This window comes from Galeopterus variegatus, unplaced genomic scaffold, assembly GCF_000696425.1.
Source record: "Galeopterus variegatus unplaced genomic scaffold, G_variegatus-3.0.2 Scaffold3430, whole genome shotgun sequence".
Classification (NCBI taxonomy): Eukaryota; Metazoa; Chordata; class Mammalia; order Dermoptera; family Cynocephalidae; genus Galeopterus; species Galeopterus variegatus.
The window spans coordinates 157,735-183,100 of record NW_007729541.1 but is presented as its reverse complement, the minus strand read 5'-3'; the positions used below and the strand labels follow the sequence as shown (position 1 = coordinate 183,100).

Sequence of the window (25,366 nt, the reverse complement as noted above, 5' to 3'; positions counted from 1 at the left end):
ACAGGTCACCTCACTCGCGACAGTCGCTTTACAGAACTGTCAGGTCCTTTGCTTCCTTACAGCCGAGAAGGAAGGCACCTGCCTCTCCTTGGGGAGGAATGCTGTTATTACGCAAATGAGTCCGGGCTGATCCAAAACAACTTAAACCATTTCACTGAACCCTTGGACACCCTGGCCTATGCCCCTACCAGGACCCCTAACTGTGCCTAATCCTACTTTTTGGTCCCTCTTTTGGTGTTTCTCTAATTTCTTGCAGGAACGTATGCAGGCTTTCACCAACCAAGAGGTCGCCAAATTGTTCCTGCGAGGAGGATATCCCCTCAGGATCAGCGACCCTTCCCTGGAAGAATACAGCCTCCCCACACGAAACCAATACCCCACCACCTAATTGTTTTACCTGCCAACATAAATCTCTTATTTTTTTCATATCTTCTCTTCGCCCATCTCCAGCAGGAAGTAGCTTCAGAAGAATGAGACCTTCGCTCCTTTTCCCTTCTTATACTCAAAAGGCAGGAATAATAGATCTGCAACATAACCAGCGCCATCTTAGATAAGCCCAAGTACAAAATGGCACCACCCACCTCCTCCCCTCCCCTCCACCATTCTCTCTTACAAGAAGCCTCATGGTTTCAAAGAAAATGAAACTTTCGGCATCCCCGCATGCTCAGAACTCTCCATTCCCGTGACCTAACTCAATCCCCACCCCGGAATTCCATCACCAGCTCTTGGCGCCAACATACCATATAAGCTCTACCACCCCCACACCTGGTGCTGTCCACCATTTTCAGGGCAGCCCTGGGCTGTCCTCCATTTTGAGTACAGCCTGGCAGATTTCTTTCTTTAATAGAGCTTGAATGGTACCCGGCATCTCGGCTCACTTTCTTTCAGTCACCACCACTTGAAGTTAGACCCAGGCGCCACCTCGGTCCTGAACCACTCCTCCCTTCTCATTCTGCATACTCAATTCCGATGCTCTTCCACCTTCCCAGCTTGACTTCCAGCCTCAGTCTCCATTCTTGCTTTCCTGGATAAACAATGACTCCCTTCCTCCTGGCTGGGCTGGTCCCCTGGATAAATACCCTTCTCCCAATTTCCACCCACACCTTTCCACTTCTGGGCCAATTTGGTGTCTTGAACAGACTTCCCTGGGCACAGCTCCCCTCACAGCTCTTGCTGGCCTCATATTACTCACATGACAAAATTCAAATGTAACAAATCAATGAACTAAGTTATATTTCATTCTATGTCTCTTCTCCTCCTGATTTATCAAATTATGCTAAAAGACCAATAGGAAAGCAAATATCACTTTGAAATACCAAAATCATTTCCCCAGGAAAGACAGCAAAATCACTAACATGAATGATGAGATTAAATTTTTCTGGTCATTTTCAAACCTCTCAGATCACTAGAACTAGAAGAGTCCCCCCATCAATCCCATACCAATGGAGAATACCGATTTTTCACTTTCAGCCTCATTACGATAAATATTTTTATTAGTTTTATCAGAAAAACTTGTGTATACAGGTAACTTCTGATGCACAATTTTATTAGAGCCAGAGGTCATCATTTCTTCTAGAAAAACAATTTCTGAGATTAGAATGGAGGACATTGAGACAAGAGATTCACTTTATAATTTGCCTTTATCCAACCATCCCAGAACATATCAATTTGAGAATGACATTATATAACAAGTTACTAATAGAAAACATACAAGCCAAAAATCTTACATTCTCTAATCTTCAAGTCAATCACCAACTTTCTGAAGACATAAAAATAAAAATAATTTCAAATAACAGCAGTCAAATACCATAAACAATTGTAACGAAATGCAGTGGTCAACTTTAAACCTTGTATTTTTCAGGTTTTAGCTAAAATAATCCTCACTAGATTTTTAGGTTTTTGTCAGTCTTGTTTTTAAGCTATTTTGCCTTGCTGGGACTAAAGAGAATACAATATTAAAATATGTTAATAATCCATACTGAGAATATGCTATAAGTGGGTTTCTAACTCCTTGGAGACACAAGCAGAAACAACACATCCTACAAAGACAGGTGAGTGCCCTGGTTATCCTTGAGCTGGGCAGTTTCACATGGTCATTTTTTTCTCTGAGGCCAAAGTCTGTGGTTTGATCTTCCTAGCAGCTTCCAGAACAGAAAGTGGGTTTACTTTGTCTCCAAATTCTTTTTCTCGGTGCTCGAGCAGAATGCCCTAAAAGGAAAGAAGAGGAAACGTCAGTTCTCATTCTGAGTTGTTCATTCATGAGACACACTGAGCGCCAGCTGTCTGCCAAGCCCTGAGCTTGGACAGCAGAAAACATGGATATGAATCAGGCCTGGTTCCTGTCTTTGAGTTGAATCTTTTGGGGAAGGTAGACTAGGAAGGCCACATCATAATATTTGGATTGTATAAGCAACACTTTGGGAGCTAGGAGTCAGGAGTGATTAATTATGACAAGGGCCATCAGGGAAGGCTTCACAGAAGATAGAGCATAAAAGGTAACAAGGATGTTTACAGGTAGAAATGCAAGTAAAAGAACATCCTAGGTGATGAAAACAGAATGAAGCTAACACAGAAAAGCCTGTAGTTATGGAAGTGCAGCTCAGAGGTCAGACTTTGGCAGGTGCTGAATGACCATCTGAAAAGGCAGACCCCATCTTTCCTTTAGTCCTCCTAAGAAACTGGAGGCTACTCATTTCTGATACTGTGAAGAGAAATGCACCAAGACTGAGGATACCCCAAAGTTACCCTACAGTGGTAAAAAAAAGATAAAATAACGTGTTTGATATCAGCATAAAGGAATCCTTATTAAAGAGTTGTTTGACACATTACATCTGGGAACTCATTTCAAATTTTAAAAAATCTGTAAATATATTGTGTTACTATTTATAAAGACTTAAAAAAAATAAAAATTCCCACCACACTGTGGTGACTACAGAGAATATCAGGAATTATATTTACTTGCTCAATAAAGCATAGCTTAGACATTTAAAAAAAATGAGGAAGAATATACAAGGATGTGGGCAAATGTTCATGAGACATTGTTGAATGAAAAAAGAACATTTAGTTTAATAAGACACCACTTTCTAAAATATAACAAAACAAAAGGCCACTCAGTTCTGTTCCAACCGGTTGTCGGTGGTGATTGAGTTCACAGGATGTCTCTGCCTACCTTCTACTGTTCTGCTGTTTTCAAATTTTCTATAGGGCACACAAGCTACTTCTTTAAAGAATATTATTTGTTACAAAGGAAATCCCCACTGAGTGGCACCTGGCATAGTGGAACTATTCCCAAGAAGAACTGAGGTAAGTCCTGAAGCTCGGCCAGCCCAATTGACCTTCCACCAGGGAGGATGAAGGCCAGGAAGTCCAGGGCATACCAACAAAGTCAAACGACACACCTAGCAACACCTGGAACACGCCAGCAGGGCCCATGAGCACCAGATGAGTCACCACCAGGCAAGAAAAGGCTGGCAGCTGCGCCAAGCCCTGCCCTGGAGGCCACAGGGAGGCAGACGCGGGAAGGGGTAAGGAACCCCAGTCCAGAGTGGGAAGAGGATGGGAAACCTTCTGGGGGAAGTGGCCTGTCCGAGTGCAAGGACATCTGGAAGTGGTCGGTGGGAACCACCTCCAGAGAGACCATGTGCAGGGGCAGGGCAGGGCCTCTGGAGCTGGATACACCTGAGTTTCTGGGTTTCATTTTGTTGTACCACTTACTATGTCTTTTGCTGAGTTATTTCATACCTCTAGGCCCATTTCCTTACATGTAGATGGAAATAAAAGTACCTAATATACAGACTGGTTGTGAGGAAGATGTGAGATCGTGTGTTATGAGCACCTGGAACAAGGCAGGCACTCATTGGCAGCCATTATCACTAAGACATTTTGGAATATTTATCAGAAAATTAGCAAATGGGTTTATGTTAGATCAGACACTATTTTATGATAAATTCTAATACAGACAAGCAAGGGCACAGTTACCAAGGCGTAAAAGGAAGAGATCAGAAATAAAGCTTAAAACCCAAGGATTTCTATTCCTGCTTTAATTTCTTCCAAATTGGGAAAAGTATGCAATTATCAACATTAGTGAGATCTAACAATGCAGACTAACCCTGTCTTTCTATAGAAAGAAAACACTTTCTACACTTGTTAATGTCATACACAAGATTGGCAGAGAAAGGCCTAGAAGTCAGGACGCCAGTCTCCAGGTCCTCCTCCTGTGACCTGTCTGCACCCACCAGCTTCTGCTGGCACTGCCTTCCAGGGCAGTCAAGTAACCACAGCTCGAGGCTGCCCACAGTCAACATGGGGCACCCACCCACCTGTCTCTGAGGCCCACAGAGACCTCATCTCTCCTTTCCACACCCTCCCTTGGGGTCCCCATGCTGACTCTGGAGTCTCATAACCTCGGCCCACAATAGCCTGTCCACAGAGGAATCTCCGAACCTCTCCGAAGCCAGCCCTGATACCAAGCCCCCCACAGGGAAAAGCACGGTCTCCCTCCTATGCCTCCTTGCCACTTCCCCTAATTATGTCTGTTTTTTTCTTTCCCTCCCTTCCCTTCCTCAAGTTCTCTGGATTTCTAAAAGAAAGGCTGAGAGACCCCAATAGGAAAAGTCGACCCCTCCCAACCAGCTCCACGACAGACACTCACAGACTCACAAGTAAACACTAAGAATTTACCTGCTTTCCTGATCCCACCACAAAAACTCCCCCAAGGATGAAGCCTTCGCCTTCCAGGTTTCCAGAGAAGCCTCCATTCCAGGCCCGGAAGAAGTTGTACCACACACCCAGACGGATAAATCCCATAAACATCATCTTCCGTCTTTGGGGACCATAAAACTTCTTCTATGAAGTGAAAAAGATAGACTCCATATGAGTAGCCTGTACGCCTGCCTTCCCCAAGGAGGAAAGGTTCCTAACAGGGCATTTGTTCTCAGGCACAGACCCAAAGCCTGCTGGTGAGTGGCCTCTCCCCAGCCCAACACACACAGCTCCCACCCAGGACCACTCACAACTGTCCAAGGAAACAGAACCTGCCAGTTCTGGCTCTAACTCCAAGGCAAACCCAACCTAGGGAAACAAATTCATAGCTTTCAATGCTGACTCTACCTTCTTACTAGTTCTTGCATGTGACAGGTTGGTAAAAGTGCTGCATTCTGCAGACGTGGCAGTAGAGGGGAAAGAGATACAGCTGCGATGAATTAAGGGAGGGGGGTCTGTAATAGGGCCCCTGCCTGCACGGTGCGAGGAACCTGATGGAGTTTCAGCTGTTTCCTACCCTCCTGGGTCACTATTTAGGAAGGGCTTAAGTATTACAGATGCTGCTTGACTTACGATGGGTTATGTCCCAATAAATCCATCCTAAGTTGAAAATATCATTATTTTGTCAAAAGGGCATTTAATACACCTAATCTGCCAAACATCATAGCTAAGCCTAGCCTACCTTAAATGTGCTCAGAATGCTTACATTAGCCTATAGTTGAGCAAAATCATGTAACACAAGCCTATTTTATAATAAAGTGTTGCATATCTCATGTAATTTATTGAAAACTGAAAGTGAAAACCAATTGTTGTATGGGTACTCGAAGTATGGTTTCTGCTGAATGTACATTGCTTTTGCACCATTGTAAAGTTGGAAAAATCTTAAGTCAAACCATCATAAGTAGGGGACCATGTGTAACTGATGGGACAGCTTTTAAACGTCTGATCACATAGGGGCTGGGAAAGTCCCTACAAGCCCAGGGAAGCTGAAGGGAAGGCCAGCCTCCAGCTCCGGGCCAGACATGCCCTGGGCCACTGAATTCCCCACAGCTGAGCACAATCCCCACCAGTCTGTGTCTGAAAGGCTCACAGCCAAGTGTACCTTTTCATCCAGGAAGATTTCTCCTTTGAAATAAGGCTGGAAGTCTTTCACCTCAGTCCTGATCTGCTCCTTCACGACCGCATAGAGGGGGACACCCAGCTCATCCAGCTTGGGTTTCAGGGAGGACAGGTCTGCAGCCTCCTGCAGAAGACATGGAGATTCAGGGACATGAACTCTTGTAGCTCTGCAGCCAACAACCTAACTCTTCCTTATGTGCCCACTGCACATAAAGGAACAGAGGCAACAAAATGCCAGAAACAATTCAGGCCTGTGGGGTCCAGCATACTCTTGTCCCACCCAGCTGGGCATAGACCTCAGTATAGGGTGTCGGGTCCCCTCCTCAGCCCAACCTTGTCTTTTCCATGGTGGGAAGAGAGGCTAGGCTTCTGGTACTGGTGTCCAAACCATACCCTGGGAGCAGCCATAACCAAAGTACTACACTCAAATATTCCCTCCACTCCCACCCAGGATGCTGTTCTCCTCTCTCATTCCCCAGCCTCTCCCCTGCACGTGACCAAACTAGCACAGGGGCCCATCAGACACCCTCCACTCTGGCCACGGGAACGGCTCCCTCCGTATGTTTGCTCAGTAGGCTCCCCTCCTTACAATACCCCTCCTTCTCTCTCCAGCTCAAATCCCACCCTCTGGAAAGATGTCCCTGTTCTAAAAAGGTCTCCCTGGCTAGTCCAGCCTGGAGTGAAGCCTCACTTCTCTGTGTACAGCTCATCTTCCCTTCCTGATGACTTTTTCTGTACTGAGTCTGCATGTTACCACTAAATTGAGTGTTGTCACTTAAATTCCCAAATGTGTCTCATAGTTAGAAACCATGTCCTCCATGTCTTGACTCCCTTGGTGCCTGTAACATGGCTGGATATACAGAAAATACTAAATAAGGTGGAAAGATTTGAAGGTGGGCAATGGGGAGAATACAGCTGAGATGAGAAGTACGGACATCCTTGACCCTCATGAACCGTGTGCTGGATGAATAAACAAAACTGCAGGAGTCATGGTAAGGCTTTGACATTAAGAACAAATTCCTTTTTCACATTTGGTGTCAGAATTAAAGCCTCAGCAGGAAATCCTTTTAAATGTAGCCCATGTGCCTCTAATACAAGCACACTGCTGCTATGATAGCAACTACATTTAATTTCATTTATTTTCTAGAACAAGAATGAAGCAGTATTGATTATCCGAGCTTCTGTATCAAGAGCTTCAGTGACTGGCAAATTTTGCCCTAGAGTAGAGAGGACAACAGTGTCTGATATGGCCAAAGACCACCTGTTTGTGAGATGAAAGGTTTTACTCACTTTTCCTGGGCTCTTTACTCTGGGTATGGCACTGTATAAAGCCATGAAGTAGAAACTGAGTCACAAACCTCCTCCATGGGCCACTCAAAACAGACTGCCATCCTTTTGCAAACACAGTTTTTACAAAATGCTGTAGAGAATTCATAAAGCAAATGTACTTCACAGGGCCTGGTTTTCCAAAGCCTTGCAGTTTCAAATATTGACCTTGCAAAGGACAGGAAACTTTCCTCAGGCTATAAAGTCTCTGGTGTAAAATAAAGAATTGTAACACAGTTACAATTGAGGTTGCTGGCTCAAAGACAGACTGGTTACTGATTGATATGTAAAGTTACTGGGAAGCTGCTGGAGGGAGAAGGAATGTTTGCTACATCAAGCTTTTGTTGGTGGATCACTTAATTGCCTAAGAGAACGTCATCTGACTTGTTTTTACTGAATGTTAGCAGCTTCTGTTGTTAAACCTGTTGAAAGTATGTCTCTTCCTGTAACTTCCTGGACTAAAGAATAAATTCAGGAAGAGAAGCCCAATTGGGGTTAATTTCCCAAGGAAGGGATGCCTCTCACTTGAGGGTTCTGGGAGAGATTAACCACTTCGGGGCTTCTCACTGCTTAGAAAAGATGGGCTTTGAGTAATCCTTTGTGGCTCCATCACCCAGGGGAAGTAGGGTGACAAATCCGTGGGGGCAAAGCAACAAAATGGTGCCCCGTGTGAGGAAGTTCTCCACAGATCAGAGACTGACCTGCCAAGCATTGAAGAGGAAAAGGACGTCCAATTCATAACAGCAAGGGAGTCCCTAATAAGGGAGATGCATCCCAGTAAGGGAATCACAGGTGGCTTTTGATTAGTGATTGCACACCTGCGGCAGGTCAAAGTTAGGTCTTTTCAACCCCAAAGGTATTTTTTCCTTCTTTATACTTTTAAAATATAGATAATTCGTTAACAAAAGGGGAGACTGAACATACATTACAACTCCAATGTCTCCTTAAAGCAGCAGGCTGTAAGTAACTGAATGGCAGCTTGTAAAACTGTTAGTGGATATTAAACAACCATGTCCTTGATACCTCAAGGAAGGGAGCCTTAACATAAAAATTTGGGAACAAATTGGTCACTGCTTAATTATGCAATGGGTCTCGTTAAGGCTTCCCAACTAACAACTAGGAATCTATGTCAAGTCGCTCTGAGACCTATTCAAGACCTTAACAAAAAACTAAGACATGTTTATTTCACCAAAAAAGGATAAAACTTGATCTTTGCCAGTGACTGAGAGAACTTTAAGTTGGACAATCTAAAGTAAAGGAAATTAATATTTTACAGTGTTGGTATTGTTTGAGCATGTTTTTCTTTCTTATCTGCACAATGCTTCTCTCCTCTCTTAAAAGCAGTGGTTCTTTTCTTAATTGCATTTGCTACTCTTTTTCTCTGAAGACTCTGGAGTTTTATGAGGAAAAGCAGTCATGGCGCCAACCTGACCCCTTTTGGGTCTACTGCTCTTCTAAAAACCTCAAGAGTCAAATGGTTTCATCTCTGATTGGTGGCTCAGCTCTTGAGCTCAGTAACCCATTTGAGAAACAAAAACTAGACTAAGATCTACCTCTTTAATTAGATGGTCTCAAACTGGTTATCTTAGACTTCTAAATTCTCTCCTAGTCTCATCTATGTGTTTCTTCACAAAATCTTATGGTAGAATTCTATATTTTCTAAAAAGGAAGAAAATCTTCTCTGCATCTTCTTGAAAAGGCTTGCGTACTTTGCTTTACAATGTAAATTTGTTATCTTGCTTTCTTTAAGGCAGGGTGAGGCCTCACCAATAAGTCTTTTTGAAAAAACACAATCTAAACCTGACTGTCCTTTTAACTAGTGAGCTTTTCTATTACATTTGAAACAAAACTTATAAGATCCTTATTTCTTCTTGCTGTTTATGTCTGCATATATGCATGGGTGTTATCAGCACCGCACTCTACCGAGTGAGCCACAGGCCGGCCCACTAACTAATAAGTCTTTTTGAAAAAACACAATCTAAACCTGACCTTTTTTACTAGTGAGCTTTTTCTACATCTTGAACAAAACCTATAAGATTCTTGTTTGCTCTTGTTGTTTATGTCTGCATATATGCATGTGTAACCTGTATGTCTATATGTTCATGTCTATATGTGTAATCATTTTATGTGCAAGGTACCAAATTGGCTTATAATTAATGCATTCTCATTAAATAAATAAGTATACTTTTCAAGTTCATGTGGCTTAAATCCTCTAAAGTTTTGATAAATATATTTTCAAAATTTGATTTAAACCTTTTACCTAAGTTTGTCTCTAGGTCAATGTCTCCTTGTTATCTCAGCTCTGCCTCAATTTGTCTCTAGGTCAATGTCTCCTTGTTATCTCAGCTCTGCCTCCTGGCCATGCTGAGAGAAACAATATCTTTTATGTATATACTGCCTTCTGTCTTAAGCTCCACATGGCTCCAAATGCCACATGAAAACCTGGGACCTAAAATTGCTAGTGAAAGGAAACCTATGCCAAATATCGCACAGGCCCTAGTTAGCATTAACTGATAAGGGTATAGATTTAATACACCAAGTTTTTGGCTTGGAAACCGTAAATATGTATTTGGTAAATATAGCTAAAACTCAAATTGCACTTTGTATAATTTGCTCTGATAAATGGACGCATATTTACTAACCTGAATGTATAAAAATGGTTCTTATCAGCACACATCATTGCCTGGGTTTACTAATCAAACAGGATTACTAGAGGTCTTTTCATTTGACTACTCTTAATACAAAATTGTAAAAGGCTTTCTTTGTCCCTTAGATAACTGGTTTAAGAAACTTATTTCATGATAATTTCTTGCGCTCTCTGCCTTTGAAACCCTCTGTCACTTTGGTTTTACTTTTTGTAATAATTTGTGATTTTATTCAGCTAAGTATTTTAAGCCTTTTGTTACTTGACAAAGCTTTCCAAAACTAAAGACGATTTCCAAGGGCCCTGGAGTTTCTCAAAGGATATATTAAAAATGTATCACATCTAATTGGCTTATTAAATAAATTAGACTATATGGGAAAGCACTGTCAGTACTGAAGGTGTTATGGATATGTGTTCCAAAATCTTGTAAGGTTCTTAAATATCTATGTCTTGATGTAAATGCTACCAGTCATAATCTTCGTTCAATTATAATTTTAAAATGTTATGTCTTCAAATATTTCATGAAAAAACTCTGATAGGTACAGTTTCCTGATAAACGTTGAGTTCATAGCTTTAACCTAAAGTTCCAAAATTCTAATGAAGAAACTGATGGGTTTGTGAAATTGTTCACAAATGTCAAAACAACAAAAGTTAATTAGTGAACTAATTAAAAAGAATTACGGGTTTTTACAATTTCCTTATTTTACAACACTGCTGGTTCTCTCAATGTTTTGTTTTCCAAATTAAAAAAAACTCTCTCTCTCTCTTAAGCTATCTATAACTAACAACAGTTTGGTAAAATATCATTTAAAACAGAGATAAAAGTATTTGTTTTCTCCCTATTTAATCCCCCCCAAATTTAATAACTTTAAGTATCCTTATGATTATTATGGCAATATGGCTATTTTTATAAATTCAATGAAAATTAACTCGCTCTCCTTATAACAGGATATAATTTAGAACTTTGGATATAAGATAGCATGTCTCACTTCTAAGTGCTGACCTCTTTCATGTTGCCTTAATTTGGCCTAACTGCTGCTTCATCTTGCTGTTCATCTTCCCCCCAACCTATGTGGGACAGATCACCACCTGGGGATGAGCCTTCCCAGCAGCGTGGGATTTATACAAAGAAAAGTAAGACCTTTTCAATCAAGATATTGATCATCAATGCTTTTATGAGGAATGCCTTGATCATAAAGGGGGAAATAACGTCTTCTCTACAAAAGCAGTTCTCTAAACTTTCCTGGACTTAAAGAGGGTGTTTGTAACTTGGATGAGACATCCTGTTCTTAAACGAAAGACTTGTAATTGATCAAAAATTTTACAAAAGGCTAGACACTCTGAAAGCAGTAATGTCCTGGACAGTTTAACATTAACAAACTCTCTGGACTCAGAATCAACTATTATAGGGAGCAGAATCCCTTTCCAGAGTTTCAACAGTTGGTAATTATACCCAACGCAAAGCACTTGGAATGATGCCTCTGCAGCTACCCTGAGAGATGATGACACCATCAGTTCTCACTTGAAGTAAATTAAAAGGACTTGCCATGCTAAATGATACCAACTTTGCTTTAAATGCTTTTGTCTTAACTGTGCCAACCTGATCTATAGCTTTTGCTTTTTCTTTTAAATAAATAAAATGGGGGAAGATGTAGAGGATTCATTAAGCAAATGTACTTCACAGGGCCTGGTTTTCCAAAGCCTTGCAGTTTCAAATATTGACCTTGCAAAGGACAGGAAATTTTCCTGAGGCTATAAAGTCTCTGGTGTAAAATAATGAACTGTAACACAGTGAGGCTGCTGGCTCAAAGACAGACTAGTTACTGATTGATATGTAAAGTTACTGAGAAGCTGCTGGAGGGAGAAGGAACGTTTGCTACATCAAGCTTTTCTTGGTGGATCACTTAATTGTCTAAGAGAACGTCATCTGACTTGTTTTTACTGAATGTTAGCAGCTTCTGTTGTTAAACTTGTTGAAACTATGTCTCTTCCTGTTACTTCCGGTGCTGGAGAATAAATGCAGGAAGAGAACCCTAATTCGGGGTTAATTTCCCAAGGAAGGAATGCCTCTCACTTGAGGGTTCTGGGGGAGATTAACCATTTGGGTGCTTCTCACTGCTCAGAAGAGATGGGCTTTGAGTAATCCTTTGCGGCTCCATCACCCAGGGGAAGTGGGGTGACAAATCCATGGGGGGCAAAGCAACAAAATGCTCTGTCAGGACACAGACCTGTGCAGAGGAAAACAGGTTATAATAAAACAGGGAGAGCTGCTGGGTTTTACTGTCTTTGAGAAATCAAGTCAATAGGCTTCCATGTTGGTGTTTGGAATCATCGCACATTTGGAACCAAAAACCCTGAGTTTAAACTCCACCTTCTGTGGTAGGTGGGAGAAATAATAAGCTCTCAACGTGTCCATGTCCTAATTTGTGGAACCTGTGAATATGTGATCTTATATGGCAAAGTGGAATTGAGGCTGTGAAGAAATTTAGGTTGCTAAACAACTGACCAGAAAATAAGGAGATTACCCTGGGTTATCTGGGTGGGCCCAATATAATCACAAGGGTCCTTAAATGTAAAAGAGGGAGGCAGAGAAGTCAGTGAATATGGGTCGTCTCTACAAGCCAGAAAAGGCAAAGAAATGGATTCTCTCCTACAACCTCCAGAAAGAATGCAACAGATTCCATTTTGGAATTCTGACCTCCAGAACTGTTTGTGTTATTTAAAGCCACTGAGGGCTGTTTGGTTAGCTCAGTTGGTTAGAGCACAGTGTTATATAAAGCCACAGAGTTTGTGGCAATCTGTTACAGCAGCAATAGAAAATTAATGCACCTCTTCAAGCAGTGTGGCTTTGTTACAACTTCTGTACCTTTGTTTCCTCCTCTGTAAAATGAGAACAATAACAATAAGCTGTATTTTCAAGGGCTATGGTAAAGAACCAATGAGATAAGATGCACAAAAGCGCCCTGAAGGTAAGGCACCACAGGGCATCATATGCATCCCGCAATGTAAGTGGACTCTTCACCAGCACAACCACACAAGAAGGGCAGAGATCAGCAAGGCTGAAGGGAAGTGCCTCAGGGTCAGGGAGGGCAACCAGAGGAATGAGGATGACAACTTAGTGGCCAAGGCCACTGTTTTAGGAGCAAAGTTGGCTCAAGAGCAGGAGTACTGCCATTCCTAGTTTATTCCCAGGCAAGGCAATGATCTCGTAACATGTGTCTTCTGCCACCAACTGGCTGTGTGGCAACAAACAGGCCACCAAACCACTTTGGCCTCCATTTACCCGTCCGTAAAATGACAAGGCTGGACCCAAGTAACTGCATTGTTCCCTCTGACACTAGCAATTTTTGTTTTAACACTCACAGTTCCTGCCTTCCCTTGATATACTTTCTCACTCACTGAACAGATGACGACGGCTTCCTTTTAAGGTGTCAACCTGGAGACCACCCAGTCAGTGAGCTCCAACTTTTACTAAGCTCTCATGCCAAATGCACCCAAACTTATCAGAATGACTGGAACCCCACTGGACTACAGATCCAATGCTGACAGCACACAGCAAGGTGGCAGAGCTACCGTGATCAAGAGTGTGGCTCTCAGCTGTCCAAGATGGACTCCAGGTAGGTCTCCAAGAAGGGGCAGACAGGTCTGTTCTAAAATACAACCTTGAAAAGCTTCCCCATATGCTGCAGCTTCATCACAGATGGGGACTGACCATGACCAAATCAGTAGCAATCCAGACGACACCTCACTTCAATAAGCATATGTCTGTGCTGAGCAGCATGAGCATGAAATTGGACCTGGTTGCTGCCGTCGATTAAATGGGAAGACAGTCCAGGATACAGATGGTACAACATTAGGTGAAAGGCTTAGGAGCATCAAAGGAAAGTCAGATGTGCTGCTAACCCCAGTAGGAGATGGCGAGTTGTTAAAAACACAAACACAGCATAAGCCAAAAGAATTACCAAGAGCAAATAACAGAGGACAGACCAGTGTTGGAAATGCACTGCCCCCCACTTGCCAAGATCCTTTTCTCTGAAAAGATCCTCAAATTCACTCACCTCTCGACAGAGGAAACATCCTGGCCTCCGCACAGCCATAATCACAGCTCCATTCTTTTCCCATAGCTCCTTTGCTTTGAAAGTCCTTGGTTCTGAGGGAAAAGAAAAGGAAATTCAGTATCTTCTCACAGCTCAGTCCAGTTCAGCCTAGCCCAGCCCAGCTCAGATCAGCCCTGCTCCGACTCCTAAGCAACTTGTGAACTACAGTAAGCCAAGCTGACGTTGGAAACTGGGCCTAGCAGAGGACCTGGACAGGTATTTCACAAGTGGGAAAAGGCAAATAGGAAACAGACAGATGGTATTCATCTTCTTGAGGAAAGTTAATAAAGCTTAAGGATCCTATTGTATAACCCAAATTTCCCTCTCTTATAAAAATCTATTTTCAAACTCAAACATTCCAAACTGGGACATTTCTAGAAAATAGCAATTTACTTTATTGCCGGTATCACCACATATAGTAATAATCCTTTAGGACAGAAACATGTCCCAAAGTGAAAAAGTCTTCCACTCTGATCAAAGAACCCCCACTCTTAAAAATATATTCAAAGGAATGAAGTCAACAGAAGTGTAAAAAAAAAATGTAACCCCAAAATGTTAACTGCAATATTATTAATAGAGAAGGTAGACCATTACTAACAAGGAAATGCTTTGTAGTAGTAGAGAACTGCAGTTCAAGCCTGGTTCTAAGGTCAGACTGACTTTGAATCTAGCTGTGTGATCCTGGGCAAGCAATTTTTCCTCTTTGGACCTCTGCTTCCTCATTTGTCAAATGCAGATATCTAGATATCTAGCTCCACTTTGGGCTGCAGCGAGTATTAAAAGACGAATATAAAAGTGCTCACCAGTGTTTGATAATACAGAATTAGTGAAAGGTCAATTAGTATAAACCCTTATTATTTTAGTATTTCCCAGAGGGATTCATGTTCCTGCAGGACGTTATGTGAAAAAAATTTAAAAATTAAAAAAAGGGGGAGGGGGGAGTCTGTAATCGAATGAGGCTGGGAAACCCTGGGTTGAACAAAGCTTAACAGGTCTCTCTCTGCAGGACTTCTTAGTCCCTTACTAAACTGGCCTACCATGAATCTGTAGTCACATCTCCTGCCTTCCTTTGACAAGCTTCTTCACTTACTGAACAGATGATGGCTTCCATCTGGGAGGCTAATCTGGATAACACACAGTCAGTGAGCCCCAACTTTCACCATTCGAACGCTCCTGCCACCCTATCAGTAGAAATCTTACTAAGCTACAACGCTAACACTGAGAACACATAGCCAAGTGGCAGAGCTACCATGATTGAGTGTGTGGCTCTCAACTTTCCATGATGTACTCTAAGTGGGTCCCCAAGAAGAGGTAGACAAGCAGGTCTGTTCTAAAGTGTGACCTTGAAGAGCTTCCCATATGCTGTAGCTTCATCACAGGTAGAGGCTGAACATGGTCAAATCAGTAGCAATCCAGACATGTCATTTTAATAAGCCCAAGACTGGGCTGGGCATCAGGAACATGAAATTGGATAAACAGTGTCCCTCATACTTATTTGACTCAGGAAATATTTTTTTGGTGAAGATCCCACAAGCCTGGAATTCTTCGAAACACACTCTGGAAGGGCTGGTTTAGTAAATGATGGTACAATAATACTAAATATTACGGAGCAATTTATCATTATAGTCAGAGAAACAATAGAGAGTGAAAGATGCTTTTGATAAGTAAAAGTTAAAATGTAAAATACAACTGACACCAAGATTACAACTATATAATAATATGTGCACATGGAAAGAAATATGCTAAAATAAAAATGATTGTTGCGTTAGGGTAATGAAATTATTGGTAATTTAAGAAGTGCTATTACATTTTTCCTAATGTTATATTGCCTTTACAATAAAAAAAAAGTTGAGCGAAAAAAAAAAAACAAAAAGCCTGCGTCTCAGTGCCTCCGAAAAGTACTGAGACTGGTGGGGTCACTGCTTACCCAGTTGAGCGAAAAAAAAAAAACCAAAAAGCCTGCGTCTCAGTGCCTCCGAAAAGTACTGAGACTGGTGGGGTCACTGCTTACCTTTCTCCAGTGTTTTCAGGTCTATATCCTCCAGATACGCCAGTGCTGCCTTCTGGGGCTTGGACAGAAACACGTCTGTGTTGGCCAGGAGCAGTGCCAAGGCAGCAGCCCCCAGGGCTCCCGCACCAATGGACCACATCCCCATGGTGAAGAAACCTGGGTCCTGGAGGAAAGACATTTCTGGAGATTGAGAGGAAGGAAGAGGTTACTGCTCCCACAGAATAGCTGGAATCTGATCTCCCGTGCAAGGCTCTGGCAGGGCAGCCGGCCAGGAGGCCAGGGGAGGGGAAGCAGCTGCGTCAGAGCCTGGGCAAGAGCTACTAAGCACCTGCTGCTACACATATACGTGGAGGCTCCTGCCCGAAGGAGCTCACCAGTGAGTCATGAGTGATGACAGACTTCTCAGGTGCTTCTCTGGCTGTTCTCTCTCCTCATGCCCCAGGTTGTGGTGCTCTGCCATGCTGTGTCCCCTGGCGGCACATTACTTCCTGATCTCCGTCCTCATCATTGCCTGATTCTCCTTTACAATCCAAGCAGCTCAACTACTGCCTCCCTGGGTAGGGGCACCTTTCTCTTCTGTGATGAGAGGATACTTAGAACACAGATCACACTGCTTTGTTACCCTGTCTTTCTTCCTCTTTAGTTTGAGAATCCCCCAGAAACAGGGACCTATTCTATTCATCAAGCCACCAACTGGCACCCAGCAGGGGCTCACTCATGCTAGGCAGTCAATCTCAGTAAAATTTTCCCAACTGAGAATAGCTTTATTTTTTATCATTACAGAAACAAAATAGGCTCATGGTATAAACAAAACAAACAAAGAGCAAAACAAAAAGAGGCAATACATAAAGTCAGAGTCAATAAAAAAGCAAATATCCTCTGAAGCCTACCACCGAGCATATAATGTGACATTTTTTCTCCTTTGAACAGAACCGCTGAATGAGTGGGAGTAGACACACAGAGTGTAGGCCTTATGCCAGAAAGAGCAAGATGCTGCGGTGTCTGCTTCAGAGGGGGCCGGGCAAAAGATGTCTGCATAGGGTAGGGGACTCTGCAATTGAAACAGAGTTCCAGGGGAGTCTTGTCAGAATTCAGCCTTGTCCACAGTTTGTCAGGGGTGCCTCACTAAGGCCTCCTCCAGCTGGAAAGCCTGTGCCCCTGGGTGGGAAATCCTGGAAGCAGCCCACCCTGTAACAGCAGCAGGTACCCTACCCAGCCTTCCTTCTCCTGACAACCACTTATAATATTATCCTCCCATTTGGCCTGAGCTCAGGCCATGCTAAGATCTGACTTATCCTGGTCGTTTCCTCCCTAAGTACTTGCCTGATTCTGTGTGCTTAGATCACTGGGGATAGGCCTGAGTGTTTGTTGCCCAGCCAGACCTTAGCCCACCTAATCGCAGACTCAACTCTCCCCTGTAGAACTTGGACGGGAATAGATTTCCCCAAAGGATCAAGCAAAGGCCTGGAAATCCACATGTCACTGCCAAGGGAGGGCGGGGGTTGTGAGGGTTGCACTGCAGTGAAGTGGGGGTGGGAATGACAGGGGTGACAGCTTGGCGAAGGGAAGGATAGCCCAGACTAGCTCTGAAACCAGCCAGAGAAGTTCAGATGTGAATTAAGAAATAAAAGGGAACTTCTAGGCAAGAGGGAGACCAAATGGAAAGGCGTTTAAGAAAGACGAATTTGGCATCTATGTACGTGGGAAAAGGAAAAAAGAAGAGGTCGTTGCTGTATGTGTGTATTGGGGGAAGGAGTGCTGCTATGGTATCTGTGATGGGAGGGACTCAAGCTGAAAGAGAAGTTTCTTAAAACCTCACTACTAAAAATGTGGTCAGTAGACTGGTAGCACTGGCATCATCTAGAAATGCAGTCTCACGCCCCACCTCAGAACTAGGGAATCATAAAGCGCATTTAGTCAGAGTGGCAGGCCACTCATAAGCCCATAAGAGTCTGAGAAGCACTGCCTTAAAGCAAAGAATTCAGGCCTTTGTGCTTGGGTTGGCCATAAGCCACAATACAAAGTACCACCACGAGGGCAGGCTGGCCTTGGAGAGCTGGGTCCCCATCAGCCCCAGCTTCTGCTCCCCCAAGCTAGTGTGGGAGGGTAGCGACAGTCACAGTGACAAACACCTCGCCTGGAATGTCCTACCTTGCTTTATTTTTCAAGACTCAGATGCCTCCTTAAGAAGCTTTCCTAGCTGTTCTGCCCATCACCCAGTCCCACCAGCAAAAGATGTTTATTCACCCCCTCCTTAGTCATGTGCCCAAACCACACCCGTGATCCATCCTTCTGATGTGCCTGACACACTGATCCAAACCTGTCTGATTTTTCTCCTTTAACTCTACGCCCAGCACAGTGCATGTTTGGTACACAGTGGGCTCACTACAAACATGTGTTGAAATGAATTTAGTAAAATTCAGTGATGAAGACTTATGGACGATAGAAGATCTTGGACCAAGCAGGAAATAACTGTCCACAGGCCTGCTTCCAATTCTTTTATGTGGCAAAGTTACACATTACTAGATTCTAGTAATAAAAAAGCAAATATCCTCTGAAGCCTACCACCGAGCATATAATGTGACATTTTTTCTCCTTTGAACAGAACCGCTGAATGAGTGGGAGTAGACACACAGAGTGTAGGCCTTATGCCAGAAAGAGCAAGGTGCTGCGGTGTCTGCTTCAGAGGGGGCCGGGCAAAAGATGTCTGCATAGGGTAGGGGACTCTGCAATTGAAACAGAGTTCCAGGGGGGTCTTGTCAGAATTCAGCCTTGTCCACAGTTTGTCAGGGGTGCCTCACTAAGGCCTCCTCCAGCTGGAAAGCCTGTGCCCCTGGGTGGGAAATCCTGGAAGCAGCCCACCCTGTAACAGCAGCAGGTACCCTACCCAGCCTTCCTTCTCCTGACAACCACTTATAATATTATCCTCCCATTTGGCCTGAGCTCAGGCCATGCTAAGATCTGACTTATCCTGGTCGTTTCCTCCCTAAGTACTTGCCTGATTCTGTGTGCTTAGATCACTGGGGATAGGCCTGAGTGTTTGTTGCCCAGCCAGACCTTAGCCCACCTAATCGCAGACTCAACTCTAAAACCTCCCCACTGACATTCTATGAGTCTAACAAAAACAGCTCACTTTGGGATCCAAGCATTCTTGGTTCCTCATCTGAACCCCCCACCCATGACCTTGCCCATCTGTTCCCAGCTTTGAGACCCTGTCTCTTCCCTAACACAAGGCCCCTTATCGCCAGCCTCAGGCAGTTCAAACCTGGGAACAGGACACTCACCATCCACAGCATCCACAGCCCTGCTTCTGCTGACAAGAGGCCGACCACGGCGTGTGTAAACCTCCCCACTGACATTCTATGAGTCTAACAAAAACAGCTCACTTTGGGATCCAAGCATTCTTGGTTCCTCATCTGAACCCCCCACCATGACCTTGCCCATCTGTTCCCAGCTTTTTTTTTTTTTTTTCCTTTTTGTCTTTTTTTCGTGACCGGCAACGGATCGCAACCCTCAGTGTTGCGCCCGTACCGGACCGGGGCCGGCAACGGGATTGCAACCCTCGGTGTTGCCCCCGCACCTTGCTCAGCCAGTGAGAGGCCGGTCCTAATGTGGGATCCCAACCCTCGGCGGGAGAGCCGCCACGCTTCCCAAGCGGCGCACTGTAGCAGTGCGCCACCTGGCCGGCCCCTTTTCCCAGCTTTGAGACCCTGTCTCTTCCCTAACACAAGGCCCCTTATCGCCAGCCTCAGGCAGTTCAAACCTGGGAACAGGACACTCACCATCCACAGCATCCACAGCCCTGCTTCTGCTGACAAGAGGCCGACCACGGCGTGTGAGCAGGCGGTGGGGAGGGCGGGAGGTGGGGCTCCAGAGTCCCGCCTACGCCCCTAAGCTCAGTCACTCCAGAGGCAGGACCAGGCCACCCACAAACCCTGGGGCTCGTTCAGCTGCCAACAGTCAATCTCCAGAAAACATCAAATGGAGAGGGGCCATAGCCCCTTAGTCCTTCAAAAAGTTGAGCAAAGTTTTGAGTCATTCGCAGCCGTGCAGACTATAACATTTCCCCAGTGCCAACAGACTCCCTCTTTGCTATCCGGTGCAGACAAATGAAGCGAAGCCCTTAACACAGCCCACATGTCACACTCACAGAAGCCCCTTAGTCCTTCAAAAAGCTGAGCAAAGTTTTGAGTCATTCGCAGCCGTGCAGACTATAACATTTCCCCAGTGCCAACAGACTCCCTCTCTGCTATCCGGTGCAGACAAATGAAGCGAAGCCCTTAACACAGCCCACATGTCACACTCACAGAAATGAAAGGAAGATGTCCCTTTCTCCACAGCTCCTTGTGCAGCCTGCTCCCTTGCCTGTTCCTCACCCCATGCCCAGGTGGTACCCTCACCTCCCGTCTATTCTTTACCTCTCTTTGCTTCCCCTTCTTTTTCTGCTACTTAAGCGGCTTTTCTCAACCCACACTCCCTTCCTGGGGGACCTCACCTACTTCTTATACTTCGTCCACCACATTGGTATTGACCTCCAAGTCCCTAAAGCTGTTCCTGACTTAACGTTTCCACATGGGAGTTTTGTAGGTGTTCATCCCTGTTGCACCATGTCCAAAACTGACCTCTAAATTTCTTTTCCAGAGTTCTCTAGCTAAGTGAATGACACAAGCATCCAGCCAACTGCTCAGGCCAGAAACTGGAGTCCCATTTAACCCTTTTTGCCCTCGTTGCCCACACCTAATCAGTCAGGAAGTTCTGTCCATCTTATGAAACATGTCTGCTACTCATCCTCTTCTCAACCTCACTGCTACTGTCCAAGTCCAGGCCCCTACTATCTTGTGCCTAGCATACTGTAAAACCACAGAACCAAGCTTGGTTTGGCTCTAGTCTGGTGCTCTACAGTTGTCTCCGTGTTGCAGCCAGAGTGATCCTAACACATCCCAACCTGCCCACATCCTTGCCTTGCTTTCAGACTCTCACTAACAATGAACTCCTTAGCACAGGGTCCTCCACAGCTTAGTTTCAGCCCTCCGTTCTGGCCTTTTCCCCTGCCACTACAGCACCCTCACCAGACCACTCCATGTGCAAGGCTGCACTGGTGCTCATGTTTCCTTTCCCCAGAATGCCCTCCCTACCCACGCCAACTAGGTAAATGCCTACTTATTTATAAGGCCTTATTTATAAGGCCCAGCACAAATAACACTTTCTCTCCAAGGCCTTTCCTGAAACTCTCAACAACTGAGTCCTCCCTCACCTTTGATAATATAGTGTGCCTGTAGGTGTGCACACACACACAACTCTGCACACTGCACAAATGAACTTTTACTTGTCTGTGTCCACTATATAGTGGCACAATCTGAGGACAGGGGCTGTTGTCTTATTCATTCCTGCATCCCCAACACTTAACATCCCCTGGTAATTAGTATGCATTACATGTCTAATGAAGTGATCCAAATTTTACTCTTTAAACTCCACAGTGACGCAGAGTTGGAACTAACTTACAGCTACCCAATCTCAGCTCAGTACAAAAGGTAATTTTAGACAGGGCTGGCTTGATGTTAAAGACAACACTGAAGCTTGGGGCTTAGGTGACCTTAGGTTGGGTCCTAGCTCCACTGCCCACTGGCAGGGCCATCTGACATACGCTATGAAGACACACTGGGCCTGGGTCTCCTCATCGGTGTAGACAGAGGAAGAAACTAGAAATTCTATGAGGTCGTCTCAGCTCTGACATCCAAAGACCCTAAAGCACCATGTGACTGCAACTACAGGGATCTGATGTCCAGAAAGCCACTTGCGCGCCTGCCAACACTGCTCTCCTGCTGGGTGCGCACATTCTCACTTCCTCCTTCCCCAGGCCTGACTCCTGCTTGTTCAAGGAACTGCCTTTTGGCAAGAACTGATAAAGTCATAATAAAACACAGTATCAGCACTGGGTGGCTTAATTAATGCCTGAAACAAGTAGAGACAGCATGTATTCTAAACATCAAGGGTACACCTGCCCAGCCCAGCCCTGCCCAGGGAATCCTCCCTCCTCAGAATGAGCTGGCCTGAGGCAGAGGCAGGGGAGAAGTAAGAAAGGGGTGCTGAAGGAGACAAAGGAAACTAGGAGTGCACATGGGCCTCTTTGCCTCGGGCCCCCAGTGAACAAGGCTGGAAAGAATGTTTCATGTTCCTTCTCTGCTCTCCTCTGTTCCCTCTCCTTCCCTAAGAGCTCTAGTTCAGCTCTTCCTTTGCGGAATAAATAAGGAAACTAAGGCTCAGATAAGGGGCTGGCTAGTCCAAGTTCGCATGGGCAGGGCAGGTTGTCAGTGGCTATGCTGGAACTCAGCTCTGAGTCTCCCAATTCCAGTCCATGACTGTTTATCCTGCATAGGATACCCCAGGTCCCAGGCAGCCAGCTACAGGCCGGTGGCCTTTAAGGAACAGTGTGAAGATCAGAGCACAGGAAGGGCTGTCCTGCAGGTCCTCAAGCCTGCTTTTTGGCCTCAACCTAGCTGAGAGTAAGACTGCTCCTGAACAGGGCCTGGGAAATCTGGTGCCTAGATGGGAGTAACACACAAGGGCCTGGCAAATCCAGAGAACACCAGCTTTTCCCAAGCCCAATCCTTGGCAAGCAGCTTAGAAACCAAAGTCAAATGTTTTTTTAAGGGTCACATTGCCCATTCTCAGCTGAGAAGCCATTCTGCACCTCTCCTCCCCATAGTAACAAGGCCCTGTCAATTCTGGATGATAAAGAGACAACCTGAAAACACCCGTTAACATTCTGATGATATGGGCACCCAGGGCCCCATGAGCAACAGCAGATGCCCTGCCACCCACTCTTGTCTTTAAGTACCACGGAACTAGCCACTTGCAACCAGCTCTCACCTACTTGCCTCAGTTTCCAACTCTCAACTCTACTTCTTGCACTGACTGTCTGCCTGGCTCTGGCCCAGCCCTCCTCTCAGATGCCAGACTCAAAGTTCTGAACAGATGCTGAAAGCAGAACAAGAGGACACAATCAGCAACTGGGAAATTTTGAGACGCTGCTGAGGGTGAGGAATGTTGGGGCTGAGAGAGGTCTTTTCCTCTAAGTGGTCCTGAAGCTGCAGAGGCCTCCAAAAGATCTAGCCATCCTGCTCCCGACTTGCACAGCCTCCTGTCTGGGCTCAGAACACCTGCTCTATCAAGTTATACAGGTGTGGACAGAAGAAAGGCAAGGGCAATACCACAAAAGGCAATAGGCCGAAAGACAAAAATCATGGGTTCTCACACTTTGAGAGGTCACCTTGTCCCTCTGAACCTCAGTGTCTTCTTAAAAACAGGACACTTTGAAGGGTTGTTATAAAGAATATATGAGAAGACCAATGTGAAACACAGTACCACACGAGAGAACTGTAAGACAGCATTATCTTTCTCTTTGCAGGGCTCAGATTCACTCATCCTCCTATGAGAGCAGGACAGACACAAAACACTCAACTTTTCCAGCTGTGTCACTGCAGACCTTCTTGGTGGAAACCCTAGGTCTTGGGGAAACCCTGGCTTGTCTCATCCCCTCTGGCCTGTCTGCCAACTCCACTACACACACTCCATGCTAGGGGGGAACCCTGGCTTGTCTCATCCCCTCTGGCCTGTCTGCCAACTCCACCACACACACTCCATGCTACTCCCGTAGCAGCCCAACACTGCTTCTGCACTGGCAGCGCCAGAGTGGGGAAACCCTGGCTTGTCTCATCCCCTCTGGCCTGTCTGCCAACTCCACTACACACACTCCATGCTACTCCCGTAGCAGCCCAACACTGCTTCTGCACTGGCAGCGCCAGAGAAGGCAAAGAGCACTGCCCAGTTGAAATCTCCCTGTGCCAGAGGCCACTGAGCTCAAAGGTGAGGCCGGTTCCCTCTGCAACACCTCTGGGCAATTCTTGCCACACTAGCCTCAGCAGAGGGAGACTTGGAGTCTCTGCTCAACATTTCACAAAGAACCAAGTGTCCAGCTGGCAGGAGAGCTGCTTTTATTTCTGAGATACTAACAAAGCCTAGGGCTTGGAGCCCTAGAATTCCAGTTCTAACTGAGCTTTCTGGGAACACCCTTTATATGACACAAGCTGATGAGACAGTCATCAGAGATGTCTTTTGTACCCCTTCAGGAGCAATGCATAAGGTCTCAACTAAATGGTATGCCCTTACAAAGGAAGGGAACATGGGAAAGGCCAGACCAAGAATAACTAAGATCTAACTCTAATTCCTACAAGTTGTATGAACGTGGACATGGCACTGCTTTGCATCTGTAAAAGGGGAATGATTCCTGTATTACCTTCTACACAGCTGTAAGAATCAAAGGATTAAATGTGTAAGAGGTGCTTTGTAAGCCATCTGACAAGGAGTGCCATAAATATAACTTTTACTCATTCCTAGATTATTCAGTGATTACCCCAAAACGTTATTTGTGCAGAGAATGGAGCGTTTTCTGATGAATGAGTATCTTCTAAGGAGTCAGGGTTTGCAGCCAGAATCCCAATTCTCAGTCTCCAGGGCTGGGCCAAAGCAGGAGCATCCAAGACTATCTAAGATGGCTCCATGACAATGCTTTTCAAAATAAATCCTAAGTAATTATTTTCTTTTTAAAAATCATCCGCCAGGCTCAAAAGAAAATACATTAAAATCAAAAACTAAGTTGAGGTCTAGGTAATCGGGCTGCGGAAACAGCATTGGGTGGTAAGGAAAAGAGGCACAGAATCAGCTGGACTGGAACCCCAGCCCAGCTTCTAGACTCCCCAGCGGTGCTCCCTCCCCACAGTCCGTGCCAGGCTGTGCCTTAACTTCCCTTCCCTTGCCTCTAACCATGTCCACCATCTCCTTCGCCTTCCTGACCCTGCGACAACGCCGTGGGTCTATGGTTCGATTGGTGCCTTATTCTAAACCTTTTCATTGCCAGACCTCAGGACACGAAATTCACACATGGGCTCTTCCCAATTTTAAGCCAGGAGTCTGTAGCCTTTGGGGGAAGAGGGGACACAGGTGCCTCATTAAACACAGACCCTGCGATCACAGTCGAGGACGGCCACGTCCTTTAGGCTCTCACCTCGGGCTGGTCCGCTCGCCACCCCCGGGGCTCAGCCCGCCTTTTTCTCGGTTCTTTGTCCCAACTACTCAGGCAGGTCGGGGGGCCAGGAAGAAGGGGGCTCTTCGCCCGTCACATCAACGCTCAGTCCCGGCCTGGGTCTTCTGAGCCCGACTGCGGTGCGCTGCGGCGGACGCAGCGGCGGCGCCGGGCGGGCTCACAACCCGGCGTCCAGTCTGCCGCGCACTGCCGCCGGCCCTGCCTCAGTCTCCTCACCTGCGCCGCGGAGGACCCCGCCTGCTCGGACGTCACGCGCCTCGCAGAGCCCTGCGTGCGCAACCAACCGCGGAGCTTCCCTCCCGCCC

At 45.3% G+C, this 25,366-nt stretch overlaps 1 protein-coding gene across 6 annotated transcripts; it reads right to left on the bottom strand.

Moving 5' to 3' along the window:
- Nucleotides 1–1,456: 1,456 nt before the first annotated feature.
- On the bottom strand, nucleotides 1,457–25,274 carry FAM213A (family with sequence similarity 213, member A). 6 transcript variants are annotated; one of them, XM_008585056.1, is made up of 6 exons: nucleotides 25,023–25,274; nucleotides 15,959–16,138; nucleotides 13,909–14,000; nucleotides 5,864–6,004; nucleotides 4,681–4,845; nucleotides 1,457–2,208 (listed from the first exon to the last, which is right to left on the bottom strand). In XM_008585056.1, the coding sequence occupies exons 2-6, from the start codon at nucleotides 16,134–16,136 to the stop codon at nucleotides 2,086–2,088; spliced, it is 699 nt and encodes a 232-aa protein (XP_008583278.1). In that variant the 5' UTR covers nucleotides 16,137–16,138; nucleotides 25,023–25,274; the 3' UTR covers nucleotides 1,457–2,085. The 6 variants fall into 6 exon arrangements, with proteins under 6 accessions (XP_008583278.1, XP_008583284.1, XP_008583282.1 ...); XM_008585062.1 differs by having other exon boundaries at nucleotides 15,959–16,121; nucleotides 25,023–25,272; XM_008585060.1 differs by lacking the exon at nucleotides 25,023–25,274 and adding an exon at nucleotides 19,741–19,758 and having other exon boundaries at nucleotides 15,959–16,121.
- Nucleotides 25,275–25,366: the final 92 nt, after the last annotated feature.